We start from the raw sequence: 27,869 nt of genomic DNA, 5'->3' as shown, positions 1-27,869 counted from the left end.
GTTTTACCACACTCTCAACAATTTATTATTAAATTCTTCATATAAAGGATCATCAGACTTCACATCATCAATGTTGCTTATCAAGTTTTCAAAAGCAGCGATGTGCAAATCTTCATCAATCCATTTTTTTCACTTTTCACTTTTCCTTTTTTCAGTTAACCTTTTGTAACTTCTAAAACAATATAACTTTAAGAATAGTCCAAACTAATTGATCTCACTAGCATCGCTAGCACTGTTTAACAGGCAGTTGATTTCTGAGCCGAGAGAACCTCCACCGACATGGCCAGGTTTCATTTTGTCCTCAGGGAAGAGGTTCACTGGAAACGAACAACAAAACAACATTGAAGATCTCAACAAGTGGGTATATATTCTAAAATTAAATATAGCTAATTGTAAAAAAAACACTCTGTCTTCTTATAACTTGCATTTCCAGCAAAGTGCATAGTGTTTCCCAAACAGAGAAAAATGGCTGCGGTTTTGTTTGCTGGTATTTAAATGCCCATCAGCTGACTCACAAAATGTCCAATCTGGTTAATCACACAACACAGCCACCAATCATATTAAAGACCACCATTCTGGTTCTGAGTTCAAAGCCAATGGGTGTAATGTTTTGAGAAAAAAGATCCAGCGCTGTTCTTTATAGTTTAATAATTGTTCATTCTTTCCCATCCCCCACAGCTTCTGCACAGTCTGACTGTGCAGCTTTCCCCAGTTACTTTCACCATAGAGCTGTAAGATTTGTTGATTCCTGAGGCAGGCACTTGCACGCTGAAACGCAGATCTCTGTCAAGCATTTTGACTGCTGCTTTGGAAATTATCCATCAAGAAACCATCCATCAAGAAGCTTGGGAAAATTTCCAAATCTGAACGCACAAAATTGAGGAATATTGCTTGGGCAAGTCACTTAACCCTCCATTGCCCCGGGCACAAAATAAGTACCTGAATATATGTAAACCACTTTGAAAGTTGTTGCAAAAACCTCAGAAAGGTGGTATATCAAGTCCCATTTCCCTTCCCTTCTCTTCCCCTTCATGCATTTGCTAGCCCTCACAACCTTGTTGTTGAAAGCAAAATAGTTTGTTCCTTTGTTTCTTCAGGGCCAGCCCAAGGGTATTTGATATCCTAGGTGAACTTTCAGCTATGTGTGCACCCCCCCAGACAGCTTAGAGCCATTCCTATATTCCAGCATCTCCCCCCCCCCCCCCCCCATCTTTACAGTATTTCCTCCTTTCTCCACCAGCTATTCCACATAGTCCCTGTCCCTTACAGGGCCCAATGCCTGGGCCCACCTGAAGAAATTTAAAGCAGTCTGCATAGCACAGGGCTTCAGAGTGCAGTTGCATCCTTTCTGGCAGAACATCAGAGGAGGCAGAACCCAGCAGAGGTTATTTATTTATTGCATTTGTATCCCACATTTTCCCACCTATTTGCAGGCTCAATGTGGCTTACAGAGTCCTGTTATGGCTTTGTCATTCCAGGATGTCAGATACAATTAGTGATGTAAAACTATTAAATAAGGGAAAGAAGAAAAGATTTAGGTGGATAGGTATAGAAAGTAGACTTGCATAACAGGGTGGGTTGGCGAGGTGATTTAATAAGGTTATGGGTTCTCTTTGTAGGCCTTGTTGAAGAGAAGTGTCTTCAGAGATTTACGAAAGTTGGTTATTTCGTCAATAGTTTTCAAGGTAGTAGGTAATGCATTCCACAACTGCGTGCTCATGTAAGAGAAGGTAGTTGCATGCATCAGCTTGTATTTTAGTCCTTTACAGCTGGGGAAGTGTAGATGCAGAAATTTGCGGGATGATCTTTTGGCATTTCTAGGAGGCAGGTCCACAAGGTTTAGCATATAGGTTGGGGCGTCTGTGTGGATGATTTTCTGATTATGTGATTATGATTGTGTCCACATGTGCTTAGTTGTTTGTCGGTGATGTGCAGCACTGCTATTAAGTTTTCCATGTTAAGCCCCCGCCCCCCAGATGAAATATTTTCTGGTTGAATGCAGATGGTTTCTTTGGAATGGTTGCCATTCTTGCAGCTGGATTATCAGATAATTTCTTCCAGGGCTGCATGGAGTTTCCTCCTCTGGACTGTCAAAAAAGATCTGATGCGTGCAGGAAACTCGATTAGAATCTTATAGAGCTCACCCTTGTTTACAAATCCGCTTTACATATGTGTTCTGTGAATATCTTTTGTGACCCCTGAGCCAGACGCCCTTGGGTGTCGAAACACGGACCGTGTGGGTCCCTTGAACAATCAATAAAGTATTTTCATCAACATTATCTCCCGAGTTGGTCTAGTCTGTGGTCAGCCTCTACTTCTTGTGCACTGAGTCGATTCATCGTAGAGGTTTCTCCTGGTCTAGTGTTCCTGATCTTAGTTGCTCCACATCATGCCTCAATTTACAGTTCTACATGCTAGGCCAGGCAGAGGTAGGGGAATGGAAGTGGCAGCAGCTGAGAAAGGGAAGAAGCTAATCCTGTTTGCCATGCTGCTGCCCAAACACTGCCATCTTAGGCATGTGCCTAGTCCACCCAGTGGCAAGGCTGACACTGGATTTCTTTGATAAAAATGTATCATGTCCTTGTAACTTCTAGGCAAAATCCCTCAGATGATTTGTTGGGGTATCAATGGAAAAGGTTTGCTGTATGGTGTGAGGGCAAGGCCCTGGATCCTTTACCTTGCCACATATAAAAACTGCTTAGATATTGTCTACTGTGACAGATCAGATCTCAAAGCCAGTTCTGTTAGGGTTAATCTTGGTGCAGTTGGTGCTTACCCACCACTATATGGAAGGGAACTCCCATCTTCTTGCAGCCTTTAATTGGTTTATTTATATAATACTTTAACTGTGGCTCAAGTGTGACTCTTACCTTGCTGATGAAAGCACCTTTTGAACCTTTGAATTCTAATGAGCTTAGTGATCTGATCTGGAAGGTCATATTTTCAGTGGAAGTTATTTCTGCCTGTAGAGTGAGTGAGTTCCAGGCTGTAATGACCTATTCACCTAATATTAAATTTCATCATAATGAGGAGGTGATATACATTCATCCCAAGTTCCTTCCTAAAGTAATATCAGATTTTCATAGTCACCAACAATTTTTTTCCATTTTCCATTCTAAAAAAATGAACAGGGCCTGAAGAGTGTGGGTTGTCTTCTACCTGGAATGGACCAGATCCTCCTAGAACAGGGGTAGGCAACTCCAGTCCTCGAGAGCCGCAGGCAAGTCAGGTTTTCAGGATATCCACAATGAATATGCAGGAGATAGATTTGCAAGCACTGCCTCCATGGTATGCAAATCTATCTCATGCATATTCATTGTGGATATCCTGAAAACCTGACCTGCCTGCGGCTCTCGAGGACCGGAGTTGCCTACTCCTGTCCTAGAAGGTCCATACACTAACTAAATGTACCACTTCTATTTGAATAGCAGATTGTACCTTCTTTAGTTATGCCAAGCAGATTTGACTAGAAAGCCATGTCATGGATCATAATGTCTGAGCCACGGCTACATCAGTTAACAATCTAAGAAGAGTGGAGAAATGGCCTAGAGCATAGGCGCCCCGTATAAGAGGCTTGGGGAGGCTAAGCCTCCCCAGCCCAAACGTGACCTTCCCCTGCTGCCCCCACAAGCGCAGGGCTCCTTCCCTCCTGATCTCAGCTCCCTGACCGGCAGCCTTCCCCCCCCCCCCCCACGTATGTGCATGTGTGTGTGTGTGCGCCCGTGCGTGTGTGTGCGCGTGTGTGTTTCACTTTCCGTGGCAGCAACGTGAGGAAGAAGGCACTGCGGCCTCGGCTCCAGCTTCTCCCTTCCCTCTTCACACAGTGTCCAACCTTCTGCCATGATGCATTTCCGGTTTCCGTGAGGGCGGGACACTGTGTGAAGAGGGAAGGGAGAAGCTGGAGGCGAGCCTGCAGTGCCTTCTTCTTTACTGACGTCGCTGCCACAGACAGTAAAAGGGTTAAATGCTTGGGGGGGGGGCAGGAAGGAACGGAGAGGAGGGCTGTCAGGGAGCTGAGGGAGGGCAGGGAGAATCGCTGGACATGGAGGGGAGGGCAGCAGGGGGAGAGAACAGATCGCTGGACAGTGGACATGGAGAGGAGGAGAGGGCAGGGGGAGAGAAAAGATCGCTGGAGAGGAGGGGAGGGCAGGGGGAGAGAAGAGATCGCTGGACATGGCGATAAGAGGAGGGCATGGGGAGAGAAGAGATTGCTGGAGGAGAGGGCAGGGGAGAGAGGAGAATTGCTGGCCATGGATGGATGGAGGGGAGGGCAGGGGAGGGAGGAGAATTGCTGGCCATGGATGGATGGAGGGGAGGGCAGGGTGAGAGAAGAGATCGCTTGACAGGAAAGGAGGGGAGAGAGGAGAATTGCTGGACATGGATGGATGAATGGGGATAGGGGAGAGAGGAAATTTGCTGGATATGGGTGGATGGAGGAGAGGGCAGGGGAGAATGGAGAGTTCCTGGACATGGATGGAGGGGAGGGCAGGGGAGAATTGCTGCACATGGATGGATGGAGGAGAGGGCAGGGGAGAATAGAGAGTTGTTGGACATGGATGGATGGGGGGGAGGGAAGTCAGGAAGGAGATGCACATGGATGGAGGGGAGGGAAGGGAGGAGAAATGCTGGACTTGGATGGAGTGGAGGGCATGGAAGAGAGGAGAAATGTTGGACAAGGATGGAGGGAAGGAAAGAAAGAAAGAAAGGAAGGAGATGCACACGGATGGAGTGGAAGGGTGAGAGGAGAAATGCTGGTCATGGATGGAGGGAAGACAGAGGAAGTAGATGCACATGGATGGAAGGGAGGGGAGTGAGGAGAAATGCTGGATATGGATCTGAATTTAAGGGCTGGATTGGAACACTTTGAGGGCAGATGTTGAAACTGGAGAAAGGATAGGGACAGGGCTACAGATGGTAGACAGGACGCATAAGGACACAGAAGGATGGTGGACATGGTGAGAGAAAAAATATCAAATGGAAAGAAGACACTGCATAAAACAGAAGACACTGGGACCAAAGCTAATAGAAAAACTAAATGCTCAGACAGCAAAGGTAGAAAACATTTTTTTTATTCAGAATTTATTAATTTGAATATGTCAGCTTTTGGAAATGTGCATCTGTGATATTTTGCATGCAAGTTTCAATTTTTCTAGTGTTGCTGCATGCTGAGTCTGACTTCTTGAAGTAACTTTCCAGTTCAGTATTTTGCCTTCATATATGTTGTGTCATGTGTTTTTCATGTGTGATCAAGATGCAGTATTCTGCTAGCGTGTAGTATTTGCAGCCCTTTTTGTTTTGTTTTTGTTTCACTAGGTTGTGTACTGGTGTTTTAGAGCCCGGTGTAATTATAGTGCTGCCTTTCCACGCATAAGGTTGTAGCTCGTGTTGTCCTTGGAATTAGTGCTGTTATGGTTTGGTAAGGTTATGAGTGTGTTTTTGCACAAGTTTGTGTATAGTGTTTTGCAGTGGAGAGATTGTGTGTTGGCCTTACTGAGGTGGCACCAAAACATCAGAAAGGGTGTAGAGCCTAAATCATGACACACTACCTTTTGAAGGATCTACATATGGTTGTTAATAAAAGGAGCTCATTGTGAACACTATCTACCCTAAAAGGGTGTTTTGTGGCTCTACATGAGAATTGTGATGATATGATCCCTTGTTTCAAATTGTTGACGGTCTGCATTTTCTGTATGGGTGGTATATTGGTGTATTAGGGCCTGCCCAGTGTAATATTTATGGTACAGTAAGGTTCTGAGTGTGTTTTTGCACAAAGTTGTGCATAGTGTTTTGCAGTTGAGCGATTGTGGTTAGTATATGCTTTGAGCAACCACTTTATTCTTTGACGTATGATACATATCTAATATCTAAATTTAATAAAAGGTATTAATTATGACTTATTTTTACTTATTTTTTTTTCTGTGTTAGACACTTATGGGATGTAAGCTGCACCCCTGGCCCCACCCCTAACCCCATCCTCTTTAGCTTCCCCAAACATTTGGGACACGGACCGCCTGTGGCCTAGAGGTTAGTGCAGCTGCCTGAGAAACCGGAAACTGGGTGAAATTCCCACTGCAACTCCTTGTGGCTCTGGGCAAGTCACTTAACCCTCCATTGCCCCAGGTACAAAATAAGAAAGGTGGTATATCAAATCCCATCCCCTTTCCCAATCTAAGATAAAATTCTTTTAAAGAGATTTTCAAGACCGTAACATGGACCTTTTCCGCATAAATGTACTTTCCATTAATGTTTGACATCAATTCATGACAGAATAGTAGTTCTGTTCAGGCTCACTTTGAGGAGTAGAATCCAACTCCATCCTCCATAGGGCCTATTTTATTATTTGGGTCATTGTTTAAAAAAATAACAAGTGGGGAAAATATTCAGATCATGACTTGAAGTCTTTCCATCCCCACTGTATATGTATGTTTATGTTGCCTCTGGGTTTGTATATGGTTATATTCCTGTATGATTCTGTTGCTTGAGAGTTTATGAATGTATAGGTATGTGTGTATGCAGTTTCTGTGGTGGTGGAGAGTACAGTAATTTTGGAGGGTGGGACACTCATGAGGTGGGAGAGTAGAGATGAGGGTGAGGAAATTTGACAGGAGGAATTTATTTTTTGTTTATTTTTGTTACATTTGTACCCTGCGCTTTCCCACTCATGGCAGGCTCAATGCGGCTTACATGGGGCAATGGAGGGTTAAGTGACTTGCCCAGAGTCACAAGGAGCTGCCTGTGCCTGAAGTGGGAATCGAACTCAGTTCCTCAGTTCCCCAGGACGAAAGTCCACCACCCTAACCACTAGGCCACTTCTCGTAACTATTATGTTTCAGTATATGTAAATTTCACTTTCTGCAGCATAGAAACTACTTCTACCATAAAAATACATTACGCTAATTTTTTTTTTTTGGGGGGGGGGGGGGGGGTGCTTATTTTTCTGCAGCCATCAATCCAATTCGGGCCATTGTTGAACTTTTTTTTTCTTTTCTTTTCTTTTTTTTTCACTATTTTCCCCCATGTCAAGCTTTATCCTATTTTATTTAATGTTTGGGAATTTATATTGCCCCCAGATAGACAGATGTTTCGTGAACCTTTTGTATAATAATTTTAATACTTTCCAAGTTCCATTGAGTTGGAAAGGAAAAAAAAAAACCCCAAACTTAAAAGAGCCTTACTCCATTAAAATATTGTTGGCCAGCCATCTGCTAGTTCTTTGCTTCCCCATTTATATTAGAAGATAACACTTAACTAGTATATCCCACTTGTGTAGCTTAGGACTGTAGCTACCATTGAGCAAGTCTGGTAAAAACCTAGGGTCTTCCTATTGGTAGGGGCTGCCTGCTAGGTTAAAAAAAAAATGAGGCAGCATTGATGGCACTGGAAGATGAGCACAGCACACACATTTACATCTTGCTGCGCTGCCACTCTGCTTCCTGATTTGGTCATCAAACTCTTGCCCCTTACAGCCCTGCAGCAAGCACTAAAAAGCTTTGGCCCTAAGGCAGAAAATGAAATCTTATGATGTCATGAGATTTCATACTGTGAAACTTTGGCCATGCAGCAGCCCAAGATAAATCGCTTGCTGCTGGGTCACATGGAGGAAGAATCTGAGGATAGGATTGGGAGTCTGCTTGGCAAGTTTTTATGTGTCCCACAGGAAGGGGAAGAAGTGAGTAGTATTTCCTGATTCCTCTGCTGTTGTCCTCCCTCACCCCCCACACACTCCCTGCAGACCTTGGGGTGGGTATGAGAGGCCTTACTTCTCCAAATGTTTTTGGGTGGTAATGCTTAATTGGTTCCCTTACCCCTGAAAGCCAGTATGATTTCCTTTCCCTTTGCTTCTTCTCCCTCTTACCTCCCCCCCCCCCCAAAAAAAAAAAGTAATAAGGCAAACTACACAAGTAGACCTGAATCACCACCCATCTACTACACACGTCTTCCCTGCAGACCCACCTCAGATACCTCCTCTCTACAGCACCCCTGTACATTCTCCCTCCATACAGAGCTCAGACACCGCCCCTCTACTGCATCATTGGCATCCTTCCTACAGATCTACCTCAGAAATCTTCCTTTCCCCCTCCCCCAGGTCTACACTACTGCTCCAGGCTGCTCAGACCAGTCCCCACCACACCTTCACTATGCACCTGACAGCCCCTCCTTGGTCCCTTTCACACATAGACACACACTATCTCTTACCAGTGCACCACACCATACACTGACACACACACACACAATGCACATACAACCCCAGATCATACCCCCAACATACAGAAGCCCCTACTTCCACACCTTAGACATCTAACCTACAGCAGTCACCCCCCCCCCCCCAACACTCTCCATATGTACCCCCCTGCCCTACATCCCCAGATACTCCTATCCTCAATATTCACCCATGGACTCTCATCTAATATGCCTCTTATTTCCACACAATTTCTCTTTCCTGCCCTGCCCCCCCCCCCCCCCCCCCCCGACTGGAGGTCTGAAGGGAACTCATTCCCAATGTTCACTGCCGTGAGAAACATGGAGTTGTAGGGATCCATCATTTTTTCCACCTGGGGCCCATTCTGATCTACCTGTATCACTGGTATAGCTTATTCACCTTACTTATCTACAGAAGAACAACTTAAGATGGTTACTTGTAAAGCATTTTCTTCATGGACAGCACGATAAGTGGCACAACCCCCAACTTCTGAAGTTGTACTTTTAAGTACTAGACCCTTGGCTGGGTCAGATATTTTTCATGTTTTCTACAGCCTTCTAAAAAATGGTCCACATTGATGCCATCATTATCAGGAGATGTTGCCCACTGATGTGGCTGGTTGTCCTGCTGTCAATTGAGAACATTTGTTACAATAAGCAACTTTGTTTTGCATACATTCAATATTGCAAAACCCAAACATTTCATCTGAGGCTTCCTGAAAAGGGAGCATCCTTTATTGCTAGTTATATGCCTAGGCTTTGACCTGACATGATTCTTTTGAATATAGAGTGCATGCTTATTTGATGGATCTTTCCTTTAGCATGTCTAAAACTTGTTTATTCATTCAAACTTTCAGTTCCACTACCAAGAATGCATCAGCGTTACGATTTGGATATTGATGCCAGTATGGCCAAGGTGAGTAACCAGTTTATTTTGCATACATACTTAGATTTAGCTTGTACCTTTTCAGGCTCTACCACAGAAATCTTTTGTGTGAAAACTGCAGTTGAATCAAATTATGGCAGCTTAGAGAGGGCAAGATGGCTGCCGTTTGTAGCTGACGTACCTGCACTCTCTCTGAGCTCTCCTGAATAGACGATGCCTAAGTGTAGGGGCCGTCCTTCCTCCACTGCTCCCTCGTGGCAGAATCTTCCCCCGAATCAATCAACTTTACAATCCTTCGTTCAGAGAGCTTCGATAGCTCGCTGACCAGTTTAGGGGTGGATGGAGACCCCAAACCGATCCAAGGGCTCGAGCTTTCACTCATCCCCGACAGAAGAGCTCCTCCTCCTCAACTCTCAGGTAGTAGCACTCCCCTAATGGCGTCCTCCACCCACATGGCTGCACGAAGCATGGGGGAAGTGAGACGGGAGGTGGAGACGATGGCTGAGGGAGCTCAGCCTAGGGTAGAAGTGCTTACCCAGAGGGAAGGAGCGTCAACGACACCCCCAGCTTCAATGGGAGAGAGTTTGGAAGAGATCCAGGGCAACATTTTTCTTACTGGTACAGAGGTAAAATTTAATTTTCCTATACTGACTGAGAAACCTAAGGAGGTAACCCTGGATAATTTGTGGACATTAATAATGGACCTGGGGAAAGCAATTTGTCCGCAGATCAAACAATTGTCTCAAGAAGTTGTAAACTTAGATATCATAGTTAAAGATATTGATTCTAGAGTGGACACTTTAAAAATTCAAAATGAGGAATTTAAGAAAGAAAGTAAAGAAATACAATTACATCAGGAAGTTATGATTTAAAGACCTAACTTTTTTGAGAAGGAAAACTGAGTTTCTAGAAAATTCAATAAGAAATAACAATCTTAGATTCTTGAATTTTCCTAAACAGACTTTGATTTCCCCAAGAGATATGTTAAGAAGATATATAAAAGAAAATTTGGGAGTAACTGAAGAAGCAATTCCTCCTTTTTCGCAAATATATTAATTGCCCTCTAAAATACAATCAACTCCCAATAATTCACTTGATATTTCTAAGATTCTAGAAACCTCAGACAGCGAATTGATAACATCCTCTACTTTGATTGCTACGGTGGCTTTAGCACCGGATAAGAACTGGTTACTGAAATTATTTTTTCAAAACCGAGAGAAGAATTTCCTAGGTATGAAAATAAGTGTATTTCCTGATATTACCAAGAGACAAAAAAGATTCTTAATGATGAGACCTGGGGTAACCCAAATAGGGGCCACTTTCTTCCTGAAATACCCCTGTAAAAGTGTTGTTAAACATCAATAAATAAATATGTTTTCTTCGATCCCATTCAACTCTCAACCTTTTTTAACATCAAAAGGAATTGTGACTGGAGAAAGATAAGAGCTCTTCACTAGAAAGTTGTTTTCGGTATCAATAGAGTACTCAGCTACATCGAAATCCTTAGAAGATATTTTCCTTATAATATATGATATCCATATCTGTATATCTTGAACCTCGACTATATGGACTTGAGTATAAGATGGTTAGAAAAGATTTGTTATTATTAGAATTATTTTTTTCTTTGTCCTATTAGTTTATGATGTAAACCAACTTACTTTGCTGTAACAAGAAGATTTTGCTTGTGAATGATATTAAAATCCTATATAATAATTCTCACCTCCAACATTCTAATGTGCTTGGTACTGTGGCTCCCTTGGAGGTGGTGTGCTAGGCAGTTTAGAATGCACTGACATCAGTGATGTCACTGACAGCTGATTCCAAGGCAAGGGGAGGAGTAGGGAAACATGCTCTGCGTGTTTCCCTACTCCTCCCCCTGTCTGGGAAACAGCTGTCAGTGCCTCCCCCTCAGGCGCCACACCCAAGCCCCTGCCCTGCCTACCAATCAGCTCTCAGTGTCCCCCCCCCTCGGCGCAACACCCAAGCCCCTACCCCCCCCCCCCTTGACGCATCACCCAAGACCCTCCCCCGGCACATCACCAGAGCCCCTACCCCCCCCCCCCCCTTGGGCACATCAACTCCCTCGCCACCCACAGCCGCCAATACTAACGCTGTCCGGCCGCTGCTGCTTCTCCTGTGGAGCAGCAGCGGCCGGTACAAAAAGAAAAAAGCCAAAAAAAGATTTTTAACCTGAAACGCGGCTCCGTAGATAGCCATCTGGCATTGGTTGTCGTCACTGTAGCCGCTCCTCCTCTCCCCTCCACGTCACTGCCCCTGCAGGAAGACCCTGGAGGAGCGCAGCGACGTCAGAGGGGAGAGGAGGAGCGGCTGCAGAGATGACAGCCAATGCCAGATGGCTGTCTACGGAGCCGTGTTTCAGGTTTAAAATCTTTTTTTGGCTTTTTTCTTTTTGTACCGGCCGCTGCTGCTCAACAGGAGACGCAGCAGCGGTCGGACAGCGTTAGTATTGGTGGCTGTGGATGATGAGGGGGTTGATGTGCCCGAGGGGGGGGGGCAGGGGCTTGGGTGATGCACGGGGGGGGTAGGGGTTTGGGTGAAGCGCCGAGGGGGAGGGGATGGTCGCTGGACATGGGTGGCTGGAGAGGGGGAGGGGAGGGTCGCTGGACATGGGTGGCTGCAGAGGGAGAGGAGGGTCGCTGGACATGGATGGCTGCAGGGGGGGGGCAGGGAAGAGGGAGGTGGGGAGGGGGTCCTGAGACCAGATGGGTGGCTGCAGGGGAGGGCAGGGGAGACAGAAGGGACGCTGCAGGGGGGGCAGGGGGAGAGGAGGGTCACTGGACATGGGTGGCTGCAGGGGGGGCAGGGGAGAGAGGTGGGTCGCTGGACATGGGTGGCTACAGGGGGGGCAAGGGGAAAGGAGAGGAGGGTCGCTGGACATGGGTAGCTGCAGGGGGGGGCAGGGGAGAGAGGTGGGTCGCTGGACATGGGTGGCTACAGGGGGGGCAAGGGGAAAGGAGAGGAGGGTCGCTGGACATGGGTAGCTGCAGGGGGAGAGGAGGGTTGCTGGACATGGGTGGCTGCAGGGGGGGCAGGGGGAGAGGAGAGTCGCTGGACATGGGTGGCTGCAGGGGGAGCAGGGGAGAGAGGAGAGCCGCTGCACATGCGTGGCTGCAGGGGCAGAGGAGGGTTGGTGGGAAGGGGGTCCTGAGACCAGATGGGTGGCTGCAGGGGGGGCAGGGGAGACAGGAAGGACGCTGCAGGGGGGGGATTACCTTGCTAGTGCCCGTTTCATTGCCTACCGAAACGGGCCTTTTATACTAGTTAATAAATAAAATTTTAAAAAATGTGGCAGCTTAGTTGCTTCTAGGTAGGAACAGTTATCATGTCGCACTCTTACTTTATGAAGTATAGATGACTTTGGCTGCTCATTGGTTGGGACTGTAATATCTCTCAAACCTATTACATACCTATGAGCCAACCAGAAACGTGAGGACAACAGTGTCTACTGCAAAGTTGGCTTGTACTAGATGGAAGGCTTCCTGGCTCTTTGCACACATTATATGGAATGTCCTCATCTTTGCACACATTATGTGGAATGTACAAAATCAAATTCGGGCAGACACAAGTTACCAAAGCTTTACTGACTTTTAGGTGCTTTTGGTGACTCAGTGGCGTACTTGGGCCTCTTCAGTAAAAGTGTATCAAGTTTTCAGTTATCTGCATTAATGGCCAAAATTAATGTGTAGTAACTGCCGAGCCTATTTGCTAACTGTTGGAGGTGGGCCCAGTATCTTCTCAAATAATTAACACATAAGTAATACAAGTAAAGTGGATGTGATTAACATGATATTAACTTCTCACAGTTATCTGCTAAGTTAAGTCAACCACATATTAACTGTTAAAGCATAGTACCACCCCATTCCAGGTTGGTTACTACAAGAATTAGTTCATCCTAAGTCTCAAGCTGCTGTGTTGTGTTCAGTTTGGTGTGTGCTAATGGTGTGCACTAATTCCTACACTTTTAAAAATATTTTGTTTTATAAGAATTTAACATTGAACCCAAGAAACAATTTTTGTAACAGAAATACATGGAAAACAACTCCAATGGTAAGCCAAAAAAAAAAAAAAAGGAAAACCAAGAAAATAAAAATTATATACCATGTATGTTCTATTAACCAGTCCACAATCGTGCTATGAGGCAAGGCACAAATCAAGGGAATCCTTTCCCCTCCTCAAGAGTATTCAAAAGCTCTAAGAGAAAGCATTGTGTACAGCATAATCTTATTCACAGAGTAGATGTAGATGGAAAATTCATGGGAAGAGGTGGTGAGCCCACAGGTCTAGAATCTAGGAACGTAATCAAATGCTCAGGGTCATAAAATATGTTTAACAGAATTTAACAGGAGTAGAAAGGAGTAGGGTTACAAATGGCTTTCCAACAAAAATGCTCATAGGCAAAAAAGTCACAAAAAGTATATATTGAATCAACAGCTAGGACCTGACACAGGGCTGTGTTTCGATGCAATTGCCTGTCTGCTGATGTACAAAAGCAGTTATTTAATAAAAGATGTAAAAAAAAAAACCCCAGCACTATAGTATGCAGGCTCTGATGGGTTGCATTGGCTGCCACCGGCCATGTGTAATTAACGCACTGCCTCAGCTGCCCCTAAACATGGCCAAGCGTTCAGGGCAGCAGCGCTTGTTACTAAGTGCATCACATCTCTTAATAACAAGCACTGCTGCCTTGAATGCTCAGCCATGTGTAGAGATAGCTGAGGTGCCACATTAGGTTTGTACAGCTAGTGGCGGCCAAGGCAACCCGTCAGAGCCTGCATACTGTAGTGCTGTTTTTGACATCTTTTTATTAGAGAACAGCTTTTGTACATCAGCAGACAATTGCCTGAGACAGGCAATTGTGCCAAAACACTGTACCGTGTCTGGTCCTAGCTGTTTCAATAAATAACTTTTTGTAACTTCTTTTGCCTATGAGCACTTCTGTTGGAATTTCCATTGGTAACCCTAGTCCTTTCTATTCCCATTTGATTCGTGGTTGTTTGTTCCTACACTCTAGTGGTTTTCTTCTGTTAACAGAATTTAATTACACATTTACAGGAATGTTTAACCAAAAAAAAACCCCAAACTGTAAAATAATGTAAGCATAATCTCAAAAATTGCTGTTGCTTTTTCTGAGTATCTCTAGCTATATCCAGATATAGTGTAATCTTACAATTCAAAAATAAAGTTGGTGACAAACGTTTTGTCACAGGAGTAACTACCATTGTTTCCTCAACAAGGGTTAGTCAGATTCAAGACATTTGTAGAGATAGCAGCCACAGGGTACTAATGGTTGCCCTGCTTGCTTTTTTACAAATGGTGGTAGATAATAAATTCTTGCCACAAGACAATGACTTCTTCGGTATTTTTAAATCTTCCAAAAGATAATGCTTTTTTAAAAAAAATGTTTTATGTTTATCAGCGTCGATACAGAACGGGCATCCACAGTGCAAAAAGAACACGTTATACACCAGGTATTCATAAATTCACAAACTGCTATAAATGAAACAGTAATTGAAAAAGAAGGCATTCCTGTACTGACTTTTTCTTAAATGAAAATAGTCACATCACACCCCTTAGTAAGTCTAACATCCACATCTAGAAAACAACCAAACTAGCACAACATCATACACACCTATCGCTCATCCCCCACCCTCCTCCCCTTATCCCCCCCACCCCCCCTTTCAATCCTGTGACTCCTGAAAGTCCAGGGACAACATCACATCTAAGAGTCGCTGCCAAAGAGAGGCATATTGCCTGTTAGTCAAGTTAGGGGATCGCCTATATAACATGCTCTCATGGTGAGCCACATCTGTTATTTTTGCCACCCAGCACGAAAATGGTGCTGGTTCCTCACTTGCTCTGAATTGTAATATCAGGTTTTTTTTTGACTACCAGTGTTGACATATATAGGAATCTCCTCTGTGGTTGGGATAGGCCCTGGGCAACCAAGTCTGACTGTTCCCCCAGCAGTAACGCAGCATTTGAACACTCCACCGTCAACTGCAGCACCCTGTTGGGGACAAAAAAAGCCCTGTTCCAGAGAGTCAATTTTGGGCATTATAAAAAGGTATGCAGAAAGGTATCGAGCCCTACCTGACATTTATGACATAGGTCCACATCTTCATTTTTTCCCCTTCTCCCAAGTAATATAAGCTCTGTGTAGAAGTTTATATTGAGTTTCTTGCATCTCTGCAGACTTAACCATTTCGTATAGAGTCGTGAACAGTGTGTAGAACTGGGGTCTTGAATATTGTGTTCCCAGCCCCTCATTCCACCGACAGATTATGCCCCCTACCCCTCCCTCCGGAATGGTAATTTTTACCACCTTATACCAAGTGGACAGTCTATTCCCAGAAGCTGGCATGTTCTGGACCACCCCTTCCAGACTACCATGTGTCCAGGTCTCCCCATATTTTACCCTCACCTGTTGCCAATAATGCCGGGCTTGCAGATAATGTAGCATGTGATTGTTGGAGATCTGCCATCTCTCTTTTGCCTGGGAAAAAGACATGAAGTTGCCCTGTCCTGGAAGGAGCATATGTCCTATTGTACTATAGCCATGCTCTGCCCACTGCTGGAAAACCGAAGGGCCCATACCCGCCGGGAAGTCCACATTTCCCACAAAACGCATAAAGGGGGATGCATAAGGGCTGCGTGCCTGTCAGTTCCGCCATCAGTTCCAGGCAGTGCGCAATGGCCTAAGATAGCTAATCTGCCAGTTAATCGTTGTACCCAAGCTGGGTGGGGTGTGTAGTAGGTTTATAAATGCATAAGGTGAACACCATTTCTCCCACCATTTCGCCGGAGTAAAGTTCGACTGGCCAATAACCTCCTCAAAAACAATTCTCAACAGTGCAGCCGCATTATACAAGCGGAGATCCAGCAAATTAAGTCCTCTCCTCTCCCTACCAAGGACTAATGTTTGGTGCCCTATACGAGACCCCTTTTGTCTCCATATAAAAGAATGCAGTATGGAATGAAATAATCATTCATCTTTTGTTCCAGATAGGTATAGCCTGTAGAGGGTATAACAGCTTCGGGATTAAAATAATCTTGGCCAGAGCTACTCGGCCTAGCAAAGAGATTGGAAGGTCTTTCACCTGAAACATAGGTGCTTAATCTTGTCTATCTGATCTAATATGTTTCATCTATACACCACAGCCGGGTTAGTGCTAAGATAAATACCAAGATAATGCATCTGGTGCTGTACAGGTGGAATGGATAAGCCTGCAAAGCGAGGATTTTGATGGCTACCTGACAAGGGAAGAAGTTCAGACTTGTCGCAGTTAACTCTTAAGCCCAATATAGCCCCAAACTCCTTAACCAGACTCAATGGTTCCTCAAGATGTGTAGGGGCATAATGCAGCAAAATGTCATCTGCAAAGAGATTAATATGAATCTCCTGCCCTCCCACTTGAAGACCCCGAATCTTATTGCTTTGGCGTATTTTAATCGCAAGCAGTTCTATAGCTAGCAAGAACAGTAGTGGAGACAATGGACACCCCTGTCTGGTACCCCTCTGCAAGCTAAAGCTCTCCGTCAGTTTGTTGTTGACTAATAACCTTCCCTGCGGTCGGGTGTACAAGACCCGAATCCAGTCGACAAACCTACCCTGTAACCCGTACTTCTCCATAACACAAAATAGGTATTGCCACGAGATATTGTCAAACGTTGTCTCCTTATCCGATCCTGTAATGGCCTCTGTCACCACCCCCCCTTCCCTCAATATGCATGTATCGTTGCTAAGGCTCTGGTGAGGTTCATAGAGGCGTACCTGCCGGGAACAAAACCCACCTGATCCTCGTGGATAACACTAGGAAGAAAAACATTCATCCTCTGCATGAGGATGGTGACTAAATGTTTGACATCCTGATTAAGCAAGCATATAGGGCAATACGAGCCCACTTGCATGGGATCCTTCCCTGGCTTGGGTAACAATATGATGTGAGCTAGGTTTTGATGGAGGCCTACCCCTTCCTGTACTAAGTTGTTATACATATTGGCCAAAGGCTGTGCCACTACATCCAACAGCATTCTGTAGTATTCTGGCCCAAAACCATCTGGACCTGGGGCTTTTGTCAGCTTTAATGCTTTGATACCCAGTTTGATCTCTTTTGCAGCGATAGGACTGCTCAGGGTCTGTACTTGATCCTAGGGATCGGTAATTCATGGAAGAAGGCGTCCCTCTGCTCTGGGTCCAGTTCTCTTGTCCCATATAAAGATTGGTAGTATTGGACAAACTGAGATTGTATTTGGGCTTCTTTATGGAATCGCTGCCCGGCCCCATCCTTAATGTATGTAATGACCTGTCTTTTTTTTGTAAGGACACACTAGATTGGCCATAAGTTTTCCAGCCTTGCTGCCCCACTTAATTTAAATCTTTGGAAATAGATATCCCTTTCAGTCCGACTAGTGAGCAACTGATCAATCTGTCATCTTATTCCCATCAAGGCATCCTTAGAAGACTTATCCAGGCGGTTCACGTGCTGCCTTCGAAGGGATTGGTACTCCTGTGATAGTTTTAATAGCTCAGTCTCTAACTTCTTCCTACTCGATGTATATGCCAATATATGTCCCCTTACTACTGCCTTGGAAGCTTCCCAGAAAGTGACTGGGCCTACATCTGGGGTCTCATTGTGTGATTGATAATCTAACCATTTCTCCCTTAGGTAGGTTCGAAATGCTGTATCATTGTACAATGAGGGCGAGAACTTCCACACCCTCTCCGTGAAGTCTATAGTATAGGATAGAGCAAGCAATATAGCAGAGTGATCTGACAGGGAGTTATCAATGATATGGACCTCTTTTGCTATTGAGAATAGTGATTGTGAGATTAGGAAATAATCTAGTCTAGAGTAGGTGTTGTGTGGGTGTGAGTAGAAAGTAAAGTCCATGTCAGGGGGGGCAGTAGTTGCCATATAGCTACCGTCCCCAACTGGTGTATCATAAAGTTAACCCCCTTATTCTCCAAAGCTCTTCCCTGCGATTTAGCGGGTTTGCAGTCAATAGTAGGGTCTGCATAGGTATTAAAATCCCCTCCTAAGATTAGTTGGTAATCTGAGTGTTGGGCCAGCTTGGCCACTATGTCAGAGAAGAATTTATGGTGGTATACATTAGGACCATATAAGTTACAAAAGACAACTTGCGGCCCCAAAGTTCACCTAGGAGTATAACATATCTACCATCTCTATCTTGGATTATTTTGTGAGTATTGAATGGGAGCTGCTTATGAATTAACTAGTAAAACAGGCCCGTTTCTGACACAAATGAAACGGGCGCTAGCAAGGTTTTCCTCGGAGTGTGTATGTTTGAGAGAGAGAGAGAGAGAGTGTGTGTGTGTGAGAGAGAGAGAATGAGTGAGAGAGAGAGACAGAGTGTGTGTGTGTGTGTGTCAGAGAGAGAGAGTGAGAGTGTGTGTGTGTGAGAGAGAGATAGTGTGTGTGTGAGAGAGAGAGAGAGAGAGAGTATGTGTGAGAGAGATAGTGTGTGTGTGTGGGGCTCCGAGTTCCATGACCCCCTTCTGTCCGAGGTGCAGGCCCCCCTCCCTCCCTCTCCTTTCCTCCCTCCCTCTCTCTCCTCCCCTCCTCCGAGTTCTTGGCCCCCCTTCCCTCCGAGTTCCATGCCTCCCTCCCTCTCCTCCACAGCGTGTTCCATGCCCCCCTTTCCTCGGAGTGTGTATGTTTGAGAGAGTGTGTGGGTGAGAGATGGAGTGTGTATGTGAGAGAATGAGAGAGAGAGAGTGTGTGTTTGTGTGAGAGAGAGAGTGTGTGTGTGTGTGTTTGTGTCAGAGAGAGAGACAGAGTGTGTGTGAGAGAGAGAGAGTGTGTGTTTGTGTGAGAGAGAGAGTGTGTGTGTGTGTGTTTGTGTCAGAGAGAGAGACAGAGTGTGTGTGAGAGAGAGAGAGTGTGTGTGTGTGTGTGTTTGTGTCAGAGAGAGAGAGAGAGTGTGTGTTTGAGAAAGTGAAGCCTTCAAGCCTTGAAGCATTCTTGCGCTCTGTAAGGCTCCATCTCCTCAATTGGCGACACGTAGTTCCGGAACGTTGCAGGAATGCTTCAAGGCTTGAAGGCTTCACTTTCTCGGCTTCAGAATATTGGAGGTGCATTTTATTATATAGGATATGGCTAACCCCCATTGCCTAGTGTTAAATGAGGAACAAACCACTTCCCCTACCCAGCTTCTATTCAACTTTACGTGTTCAACGCTGGACAAGTGAGTTTCCTGCAGGAAAGCAATATCGATCCCTTTGGATTTCAACCAGGATAGGATTTTTGTACGCTTGACAGGAGAGTGTATCCCATCCACATTAAGGGATATAAATTTTAAGTTAACCATGACAAATAGGCAAAGCAATAATATGCATGTTATACTCTCTTTCCATCCTACAGGCCTTCCAGCTAAGCCTGCTAGACTCTTTCAGCTTTTGAGCAACGACCCATCTTAAATAGCAACAACAAACTGTCCCAAGTAGACTTTCCGACCCCTTTTCCCCTCTTTCAATACCAATCCTTACTACTACCCCATATTCCCCCCAGTCATGCACCCCCTCCCTCCCGATCGAATCAAACATACCGTTCCCTTCATCCCCCCTCTCCCTCGCCCCCCCCCCCCCCCCCCCGGCTAAACCTCTCCTCTCTCATGATCCAGAAAACCATCCTCCCCCCTCCCCGAACAACACAGCAAAAAAAAACCCCACCCCACACCCTCTCTGCCCAGATGTTCCCCCAGTCACTCTGAACGTCCTCCCCAACAATAAACAAGCACACCAAAAAGAAAAAGTGCATAAGCTGAAGACTCCTCGTGGCCCGTTGACGGGACAAGGTTCCGCAAACTCCAACTAAGCTTCCCCTTCTCCCTGACATATGTGCTCTTCTGTAGTAAATTCCATGGCAAAGGGGACCACGTTTATAAAGTCTCTTTTAACCATTCTGTTGGGGATAATATCCAGTAACTTGATGATACAATGGCGGTTCTTTTGTACCGTCAGCGTTCTTTGAGCAAATAGACATTACCTACACTAGAGGCACTGTATCCCGACTGTTTTTGGTCACACATACATGTTTAGGAAAGTCATAATCAGGATTTTCTGACCCCTGAAGCAGGCGCTTGTGCACCGAAACACGGCCTGTGTCAGGTCAATCTTTACAATAAAGAAGGACATTGATTATCTCAATCCTGAAGGCCCAGTGTTGCTTCTTTTTGTTTCGGGGATAATATCCATTAACATGATGATACAACAAATAGGCCTCTTGTCTGATGTAGCTGTCACTTAGCATGCTCCCTTGGCTCCTCCCTATTAAGGTTATCCAGGAAAGTCTGGGCTGCTGATGCTTCCGAAAACAGAACTGATTGCCCTGCGTGCCAGATCCGGAGCTTGGCTGGATACATAAGTAAAAACCATATACCATTTCTGTGCAGCAATGTGCATGTGGTTGCCATAGCTCTGTGCAGTTGCACTACCGCAGCCGAGTAGTCATTAAACAATAGCAACTTATGCCCCTCATACTCCAGTGTCGTCTTCCTGGAACGAAAGGCTTTCAGCAGCTGTTCTTTTTCTAGCAAATTCATGTAGTGCGCAATTGTCTTGCGTGGCTTAGTCTCATTCTCACCTCACATCCCAATCCGGTGCGCACGGTCACATTGCAGTGTATTTGTACATCCCTCTACGCCCAACTGAGCTGGCAACCAAATCGAAAAAACTGATAGAGCTCCTTGTCTTGAACTGATTATTGCAGCGATTCTGGTTCTCTTGCTCCTCCAAACAATTGCGTAGGGCCGCTGCCTCTTTTTGTAATTCCACAATCTGTGACGCCATGCCATGTGCTGCTGCTTCTTGCGCCGACACTCGCTGCTCCACCTCAGCAATTCTCCGGGCCATTTATCTCGTCAACCGCTGACTGAAATTTGTTTAATTGGTCTTCCAGTGCCGTTGCTACCGTAAGGGAAATCTCCCTGGCCCAGTCCCCCTGCTGCAGTGCATTCGCCTGTTGAACTACATGGCCTGCTGCTATCTTAATTGCTTTTGGAAAGAGGGCTATTTTCTTTTTCAGGCCTCTCTGGCTCCTCGTGGGCATACCTTCTCCCAGCGCGTTGTCTTGTTTGCTCAGATTTACCCAAGCAATGCCCAATCGAAGTGTGCGTCTACAGAGATCAGCATGCTTGGGGGAGATGCAGATATTTCGCAGATTTTTGTTGAGATTCGGCGGAGCTCACTTTTCTGCTGCTGTTCAGGTGGCAGGCATCATGTGTCTCCCCCAGATAATGCTTAAATGTTACCATTGGAACCACAAAAGAAACCTTAGGAACGTTTATAAAGTATAGTGTCTTTCACTTCAAAACATTGTCCAAATTTTCTTTTGTACAATGGAGCAGTATATTATACAATACAATTATTCTTTATTCTGCAAAATCCTGTTAGGGTTCTATGCATATAACAATAAGAGAAAACCAAGCAGACCTTTCACAGTACAGTATTGCATTAAATTAAGTTATATAAAGAAAACCAATATTAAAAAGTTTACTAAAAAGTTACAGAAAACTCAATAATACACACACACACACATACACACACACAAAATCTCTGACAGGATCCTGATAGAAAGCTAGAAAATCCAAAATCTTTCCTTAAAGATAAGTTTTTAAAGTTTTTCTGAATGATATTGACAGATCATCCTAATATCCAAGGGAAGCGTATTTCATGCTGAAGCTGACTGATAGCTAAAACTCAGCCTGAAAAACGTTTTGGAATGTTGACTTTTCAGAGTTGGATAATGTAACAATATAGAATCCCGGAGTACACAAAATTTTAAGTCGTAATATCTAATTTCAATTTGATTCTAGCTTTTATAGAAGCCATTGCAATTGTTCATAAATATGAATTACCCTGTTCTTTATTCAGAGAAAATTAGTTGTGCTGCCATGTTTTGAATGGTTTAAAGTTTTGTTTTGTTTTTTCAGTAAATTATTTTGACAACCTGCGTAGAGTATGTTACAATAGTCCAGTCAGGACAAAAAAAAAAAGACATTGCACCACAGTGTGACAAGGCGGTGGCCGTACCTAGAAGGTTGTGTTAGGCTGTATAGAGAGAGGTGTAACCAGCAGAAGAAAGGGGGTGTTGATGCTCCTGTATAAGTCGTTGGTGAGGCCCCACCTGGAGTATTGTGTTCAGTTTTGGAGGCCGTATCTTGCTAAGGATGTAAAAAGAATTGAAGCGGTGCAAAGAAAAGCTACGAGAATGGTATGGGATTTGCGTTACAAGACGTATGAGTAGAGACTTGCTGACCTAAACATGTACGCTCTGGAGGAAAGGAGAAACAGGAGTGATATGATACAGACGTTCAAATATTTGAAAGGTATTAATCCGCAAACGAATCTTTTCCGGAAATGCGAAGCCGGTAGAACGAGAGGACATGAATTGAGATTGAAGGGGGGCAGACTCAAGAAAAATGTCAGGAAGTATTTTTTCACAGAGAGAGTAGTGGATGCTTGGAATGCCGTCCCGCGGGAGGTGGTGGAAAGGAAACGGTAACGGAATTCAAATGTGTGGGATAAACATAAAGGAATCCTGTTCAGAAGGAATGGATCCTTAGGTGCTTAGCCGAGATTGGGTGGCAGAGCCGGTGGTGGGAGGCGGGACTGGTGGTTGGGAGGCGGGGATAGTGCTGGGCAGACTTATATGGTCTGTGCCGGTGGTGGGAGGCGGAACTGGTGGTTGGGAGGCGGGGATAGTGCTGGGCAGACTTATACGGTCTGTGCCGGGGCTGGTGGTTGGGAGACGGGGATAGTGCTGGGCAGACTTATACGGTCTGTGCCCTGAAGAGGACAGGTACAAATCAAGGTAGGGTATACACAAAAAGTAGCACATATGAGTGTATCTTGTTGGGCAGACTGGATGGACCGTGCAGGTCTTTTTCTGCCGTCATCTACTATGTTACTATGTTACAGATGACTTCTAACGTGGAACCTTGCATCTCGTGAGCTGTAGTTCGGGTTCCTCATTCCCACGTGCATCACTTTGCATTTGCTCACATTAAACATCTGCCATTTGGATGCCCAGTCTCCCAGTCTTGTAAGGTCGTCTTGGGCAATTTTCACAATCCTCTTGCGATTTAACAACTTTGAATAACTTTGTGTCATCAGCAAGTTGCTAGTTACTCCCATCTCTAGGTCATTTATAAATATGTTAAAAAGCAGCAGTCCCAACACAGACCCCTGGGGAACCCCACTATCTACCCTTCTGACCTTTTAACCCTACTCTCTGTTTTCTATCCTTTAACCAGTATTTAATCCACAATAGAACACTTCTGTCCCATGACTTTCTAATTTCCTCTGGAGTCTTTCATGAGGTACGTTGTCAAATGCCTTTTGAAAATCTAGATAATATCAACCGGCTCACCTTTATCGACGTTTGTTCACCCCTTCAAAGAAATGTAATAGATTGGTGAGGCAAGATTTCCCTTCACTAAATCCATGTTGGCCTTCTCATTAATCCATGCTTTTGAATATGCTTTGCAATTTTGTTCTTTAAAATAGTCTGTACCATTTTGCCCGGCATCGACGTCTGGCTCACCGGTCTATAATTTCCCGTATCTCTTCTGGAACCTTTTTCTAAAAATCGGCGTTACTTTGGCCATCCTTCAATCTTCCGGTACCATGTTTGTTTTTATGTTTCAATGATTTTTATTGACAGCAAATCAAATACTGTTACATCCATCTGGAAATTTACATGTTAGTTCTTTGCTATCTAACATTATATAACTATTAACTCCCTCCCTTCTTTCCCAACCCCCCCACCCCCACCCCTTTCCCCCCTTCCCTTATTAACTTCTAAATATAACAGTAAGGAAAAGCATTAGGAGTTAGGTGGCAAGTAAATGTCTCTTTGCTGATGGTTGTAGCGTATTCCAGAATTTGCCCCAGGTCTGTTGCAGTCGCCTTCCATCTTCTGAGTTTAGGTCTCGGACTGCGCATCGTTCCAGTTTGGATAGATCTATCATCAGTATTCTCCATTGAGTAATGTTCGGTCCCTTCCGGTCCATCCAACCATTTAAGATCACTTTCTTTCCTATCAATATCGCGCGTTGTAGAAATCTGCGATATCCCGGCAATGCCGTTTTGGCATATCTGAATACTTCAAATAAGATCAATGGCTGTAACACTGTCTTTCTATGCCAACATATCCATACTGCTTCAAGCACTTGCTTCCAGAATCGTTGCACTCTCGAACAGGCCCAGAACATATGTCCCAAAGTGGCCATTGGGGCAATGCATTTTGGACAATTTCCAGTTGCTCCATATCCTGCTCTCCGGGCTCTGTGTGGTGATACATATAAACGGAGTACAAATTTATATTGCAGCTCCCAATATCGTGCGAATGGCGAGGTGCAGAGTACAGACAACAAAAAGTTTTGTATCATACTGTCCGTCACCTCCGCTGCCAGATCTGCAGACCAGTCCTGTGCCTTCTTCTTGTAGTCTATGTCCTCTGTGGTGTCTAACAAATGTTTATGATGGTACTTTAGCGGGACTTCATTTTGCGATCCCAGTGTCAGGGCTGTGCTCAGTGTGTCTTGAACATCTTCACATAGGTTGATCCAGCCCACTGATGTGGCATAATGTTTCACTTGCAAATAAGCAAACACATCTGAAGCTGGCAGTGCATATTCTCTTTGTAAATCTTTAAAAGGTTGCATTTGTCCTTCTTCATTAATTATTTGATACAAGAATTGAATACCTTTCTGCCGCCAACGAGCAAACACTCCTGAAGTTGTTCCCACCGGGAAGTCTGGATTATGATATATTGGCAAAAACGGCGTTGAACTCGCTGAAAAGCCATGCCGTCTACATAGCCATCTCCAAGCTGCTCTAGCAGATGTCAAGAACAAGTTTGTAGAGATCTTAATGTCTGGGTTTTGTTTGCCCGAGTGCAGCAGCCAGCAGAGGTGCACCGTCGGGAAAGCAGATGATTCTATGGAGGTTGCTGAGAATTCCTGGCCCCCCACCAGCCAATCTCTTATGTGCCTCATGGAGCTAGCTATCGTGAGGTATCTTATACTTAATAGGCCCATTCCTCCATGCGTTTTAGACTTGTGTAGAACAGTAATTGGGAGCCTCGGTCTCAGGCCTCGCCACGTTTGGATCGCTCTGGACAGGACCCTTTCTTCTCTCTGTCTTAAGTATAACGGGAGCATTTGGAAGGTGTATAACCAACGAGGGGCCACCATCATATTAAACAGGGCGATCTTAGCAGTCAGGGAAAGCGGAGCCTTCCCCCATTTTTGAAGTGTACGCCTGGTATCAGCGAGAAGTGGTAATACATTTTCATTGTAAAGCCGTAAAGGGTCAGTGGGTATCACAACCCCCAGATATTTCAACTGTTCAGTCCCCCATTTCAAAGGAAACTGCCCCTGCCACCTTGTTTGAACCTCTTCACTCATCGGCACTGCCAAGGACTTTGTGTGATTAAGTCTAAAACCTGATAACTCTCCATATTCCCCTACCACTTTAAGTAAGGCCTCTAGTGACACTTGGGGATCATCTAAAAGAAGCATAAGGTCATCTGCATATGCCAATAATTTAATCATATGTTCAGGGAGTTGTGCTCCTTTGATTGCTTTTGTGTTTCTAATTACACATAACAGTGGTTCCAGTGTGAGCACAAATAGTAAAGGGGAGAGCGGGCAACCCTGCCGCGTCCCCCGCTCAATCCTAAACTCTCCTGTCCGAATACCATTAACCAAAATGGCCGCTGTTGGCGATGTATAAAGTGCCTGGACTGCCTCAAAGAACCAACCTTGGATTCCCACCCAACGCAGCGTCTCAAACATAAACGGCCACCTGACTACATCAAATGCACGTTCCGCATCTAAGCTGACCATTAGCCTGTTTGTATCTGTCTCTTTCGCATGCATCAGTACTGCTATCAGCTTCTGCACATTAAGTACAGATTTCCGTCCTCTAACGAAATCCACTTGGTCTGTGTGTACAACATGAGGCAGGCTCAAAGCCAGTCTGTCTGCCAGAATTCGGGACAAAATTTTTATATCTACATTGATTAGTGATATTGGCCTGTATGAGCCGGGCTGCAAGAGGTCTCGCCCTGGTTTAGGGATCAAGCTAATCAAAGCTGAGTTTGCATGTCGGGGGAAGGTACCCTGTTGAACCGCTTCGTTATATACATCTATCAATGGTCCCACCACCTGGTTTTGAAGCATCTTATAAAATTCACTGGTATAGCCATCTGGCCCAGGTGCAGTGTGAAGCCGGAGTGTTTTAATGCCCTGCATAATTTCTTTTGCAGTTATTGGAGCATTTAGGGCCTCGATCTCGTTTGTTGAGTATTTAGGCATTCCCGAGATCTTTAAATAGTCTGATGTTCTGGTCTCTAATGGTTCTTTCTCCCCTACCTCTTTGTAAAGTGTTGCAAAATGTTCTTTAAATAATTCGGCTACCTCGTCTATATTAGTGGAAACCCCGCCTTCCCGTGTGCGCAAAGCTGTGATAAAGTGTTGTTTCCTAGTGTTTTTCACTACTTTGGCCAGATATGCACCAGCTTTATCTCCAAATTTCTGGAGCCTAAATTTCCGATATACAAGGGATTGCGTCATTCTCTCATGTAGGAGGCTGTTGAGCGCTGTCCGTGCCACCATAAGAGCATCATAGCATGCTGGAGTGGGGGTATTAGTGTATGCTCTCTTCATCTCCCTCAGTTTGCGTTCTGAAGCAATAACCTGTTGACTAATACATCGATTACGCCTACATACATACGCTATTATGTCTCCCCTTAGCACCACTTTTGCCGCTGACCAGAAAAGGCCCGGGTCTTCCAAATGGCACTCGTTATTTCTCTGGTATTCCTCCCATCTCTCACAGATATATTTCTTAAAGTCTGGGGAGGAGTAAAGATATGCGGGGAATCTCCAGCCTGAGGACTTCTGAAAAAGAGACTGTGCCTCTAAGTCTGTCCATATCATTGCGTGATCGGAGATTTCCTCCGGGCCTATTTGGGCATCTAACACTTGAGGGAACAGTGTTGGGGACATAAATATGTAATCCAGTCTAGATTGCGTTCGATGTACTCTGGATGTATGCGTATAGTCTCTTTCTTCCTGATGTAATAATCTCCAGGGGTCTATTATCCCTGCTAATGTACAGAAGGATTCTAATATGGTCTCTCCACTTTTATCACCCTGCGTCATCCCACTGGACCTGTCTATCTGTGCATCGTATGCCTGGTTCATATCTCCTGCTATTATCAGGGGCAGGTGTGTGTATTGCTGACATCTATGTAGCAGCTGTGTGTAAAAACTTCTGCTTTTCACCAGGGGCGCATAAACTGCTACCAATAGTAATTCCTTTCCTTGCATGTTTATTTGAACCCCTAGGTACTTCCCTTCCCCATCTTTGAACCTCAACTTGGCTGCGCATGCAAGGGATTTATGTATCAAAATTGCAACTCCCCCTTTTCGTCCCATTGCTGGGGAACAGAACATCTCTCCTACCCAATGCCTCTTTAATTTATCGTGTTCCTCTCGTGACAGCCTCGTTTCCTGTAGGCAGGCTATTTGTGCTCCATGATGTTTAAGGGCTGCTAAAATTTTTGTGCGTTTTACTGGGGATGTGATACCACACACATTCCATGAAACCAGGCGTACCTTTTTGAGTCCTAATCTAGCCAGGTCCTTTTCCAGAGGTTACATTCAGCTTATTTAGTACACACCACCCCAGGGCGCCCAGCCTCACCCTTAGGGTCCTCTGTTTCGCTTTACT

General features: G+C 44.9%; 1 protein-coding gene across 1 annotated transcript in view; it reads left to right on the top strand.

The window, feature by feature from the left end:
* The window catches only part of TBK1 (TANK binding kinase 1), a 485,047-nt gene that overhangs the window by 200,920 nt on the left and 256,258 nt on the right, over positions 1–27,869 (top strand). The window contains 1 exon segment of the mRNA XM_030217198.1: positions 9,057–9,115. Within this exon segment, the coding sequence (XP_030073058.1) occupies positions 9,057–9,115 (59 nt within the window).

This window comes from Microcaecilia unicolor, chromosome 10, assembly GCF_901765095.1.
Source record: "Microcaecilia unicolor chromosome 10, aMicUni1.1, whole genome shotgun sequence".
NCBI classification, from domain to species: Eukaryota; Metazoa; Chordata; class Amphibia; order Gymnophiona; family Siphonopidae; genus Microcaecilia; species Microcaecilia unicolor.
The sequence above is the reverse complement of the archived record's forward strand: the minus strand, read 5'-3'. Positions and strand labels throughout refer to the sequence as shown.